General features: G+C 61.2%; 1 protein-coding gene across 1 annotated transcript in view; it reads left to right on the forward strand.

Annotated features, from left to right (window-relative positions):
• The first annotated feature begins 402 nt into the window (after window positions 1-402).
• LOC104979692 (hepatoma-derived growth factor-related protein 2) overlaps window positions 403-1,840 on the forward strand; it is a 17,722-nt gene continuing 16,284 nt past the window's right edge. The window contains exon 1 of the mRNA XM_010828155.1: window positions 403-556. Within this exon, the coding sequence (XP_010826457.1) occupies window positions 485-556 (72 nt within the window). The 5' untranslated portion in view covers window positions 403-484. The remainder of the gene's footprint in view (window positions 557-1,840) is intronic.

Consider the following 1,840-nt stretch of genomic DNA (forward strand, 5'->3'; position numbering starts at 1 on the left):
CCAGTGGCATGTTTCCTACTTAAGGTCCCGCCTCCCATGGCGGTCTATGGCCCGCCCCTCTGCCCTGGCTGCCCGCCTCTTCACTCTTTGAGAGCCTCTGTTTCCCTCCACCCACCTTTCCTCTTTCACCTCCCATAACCTCCTTCCCCACCCATTAGGCATCTTGGTCACGCCCCCTGGGATCTACCCGTTATCCAATCCCGTTAACTTGCTCTGCTCCAACCCCTCTTCTCATTGGTCCCGTTGTGCCTCTATCCCCGCACGTGGTTCTGAGCGACGTCGTCGCCCGCCCGTGACGACTGGAAGGCGGGACTTCCTGCGGGGCGCTGGCCAATAAACACGCTCCGACCCGCTACCCCGGCCACCGCCCCCGCCCCCTCGACGCCCTGCTCCCGCCCCCGGCTTTGCCTCCCGCTGCCGCCGCCTCAGCCGCAGCCGCTGCCGCTGCTGCCGCTTTCCGCGGCCTGGGCCTCCCGCCGCCAGTATGCCGCACGCCTTCAAGCCCGGGGACCTGGTGTTCGCCAAGATGAAGGGCTACCCGCACTGGCCGGCCCGGGTGAGGCCGCGAGGGATATGGGCCAGTCGACGGAGAGTGGGGGTGGGGGGTGGGGCAGTAGGGGCCACGGCCTGAAAGACTTGCACACTGGAGGTCTGGGGGGCTCTGGGCCTGAGGAACCCGCGCGCCCGGAGTTTGGGGGGACCTGAGCCTGGGGGATCCGCTTGCCTCGAGGTGTGGGGGTCCCCAGCCTGTAGGACCCTTGCGCAGTGGTTGTGGGCGAACCTGAGCTCGGAGGTGTGGGCGTCCTGGACTTGGAAGAATTCGCCCGCTTGGGCTGTGGGGGGAACTTGGGCCTGAGGAACCCTAGCTCCGGGGATGTGGAGTGTCCTGAACCTGGGGTACTCGCTCTTGGGGTCCCAGAGCCTAGGGACATGGTTGTTGAGGGACCTGGGGCTGACGGACCAGAGTTCAAGTTTGAAGGCGGTGAAGGGAGCTGAGGAATTTGGGATTTGAGGAGAGAGCCCAAACTAAGGGAAGGAGGTATCCCAGAGAGAAGGATATCTTTGAGGGGACAACAAGAAGCCAAGTTCTGAGGGGGCTCCTGGAGAAATGTGTGAAGGGGTCTAGGGATAAGGGTTCCAGTAAGGGAGAAGAGCTGAAGGTCAAGGTTGAGACGTGCTCAGGAGGCCTGGTGCTTGGAGATAGGGTTGGGGGCTTGTGTTTACAAAGTCGCTGGAGCTGTGGGGGACTTGATTTGAAAATATGAGGCATCAGAGACCAGAGATTGGAGTAAGACTTGTTTGGGGGACCTCAGCACTTGTGCCCTGGGAGGAAACCCCTGCCAGACCCTGGTGGAGGAGTCTGTTTGGGGCATGGAGTAGGGGGTACAGGGTGGGGAGGAGGGCTTGGGATAGAGAGAGGCCTGAATCAGAGACCAGCCTCTGGTACTCAGGCTGGAAAGAGAGTGCTAGAGGAGGGGGTTGGGCCGAGAGGATTCTGGGGATCCCCTTTGGAGGAAGCTGATATCCAGAGGTGATTCGAAGGGCCCAGATCTGACGGAGTCTTGGGCAGGAGTCCCAGATTTCCAGAGTGAAGTTTCAGGCACTGTGTGTGGGGCAGCCCGGTGTGGAGGAGAGGTCCAGAGGTGGTTGTCATCCCCGAGTCAAAGTCACCCCAGGACCGGAGTTGGTGGAATATGCACTGTAGGACTGAAGGAGTTTGGAGGGGGAAGCAGGTGAAGGATGAAGCTGAAGTTTCGTCAGGAACAGGAGGAGCTCAGGAGTGGCCTGGGAGATACTCTGGGATGCCTGGAGACTCCAGCCTTGCTCCCTGCCAAACTCT

The sequence above is a fragment of the Bison bison genome, unplaced genomic scaffold, assembly GCF_000754665.1.
Source record: "Bison bison bison isolate TAMUID 2011002044 unplaced genomic scaffold, Bison_UMD1.0 scf7180017864492, whole genome shotgun sequence".
Classification (NCBI taxonomy): Eukaryota; Metazoa; Chordata; class Mammalia; order Artiodactyla; family Bovidae; genus Bison; species Bison bison.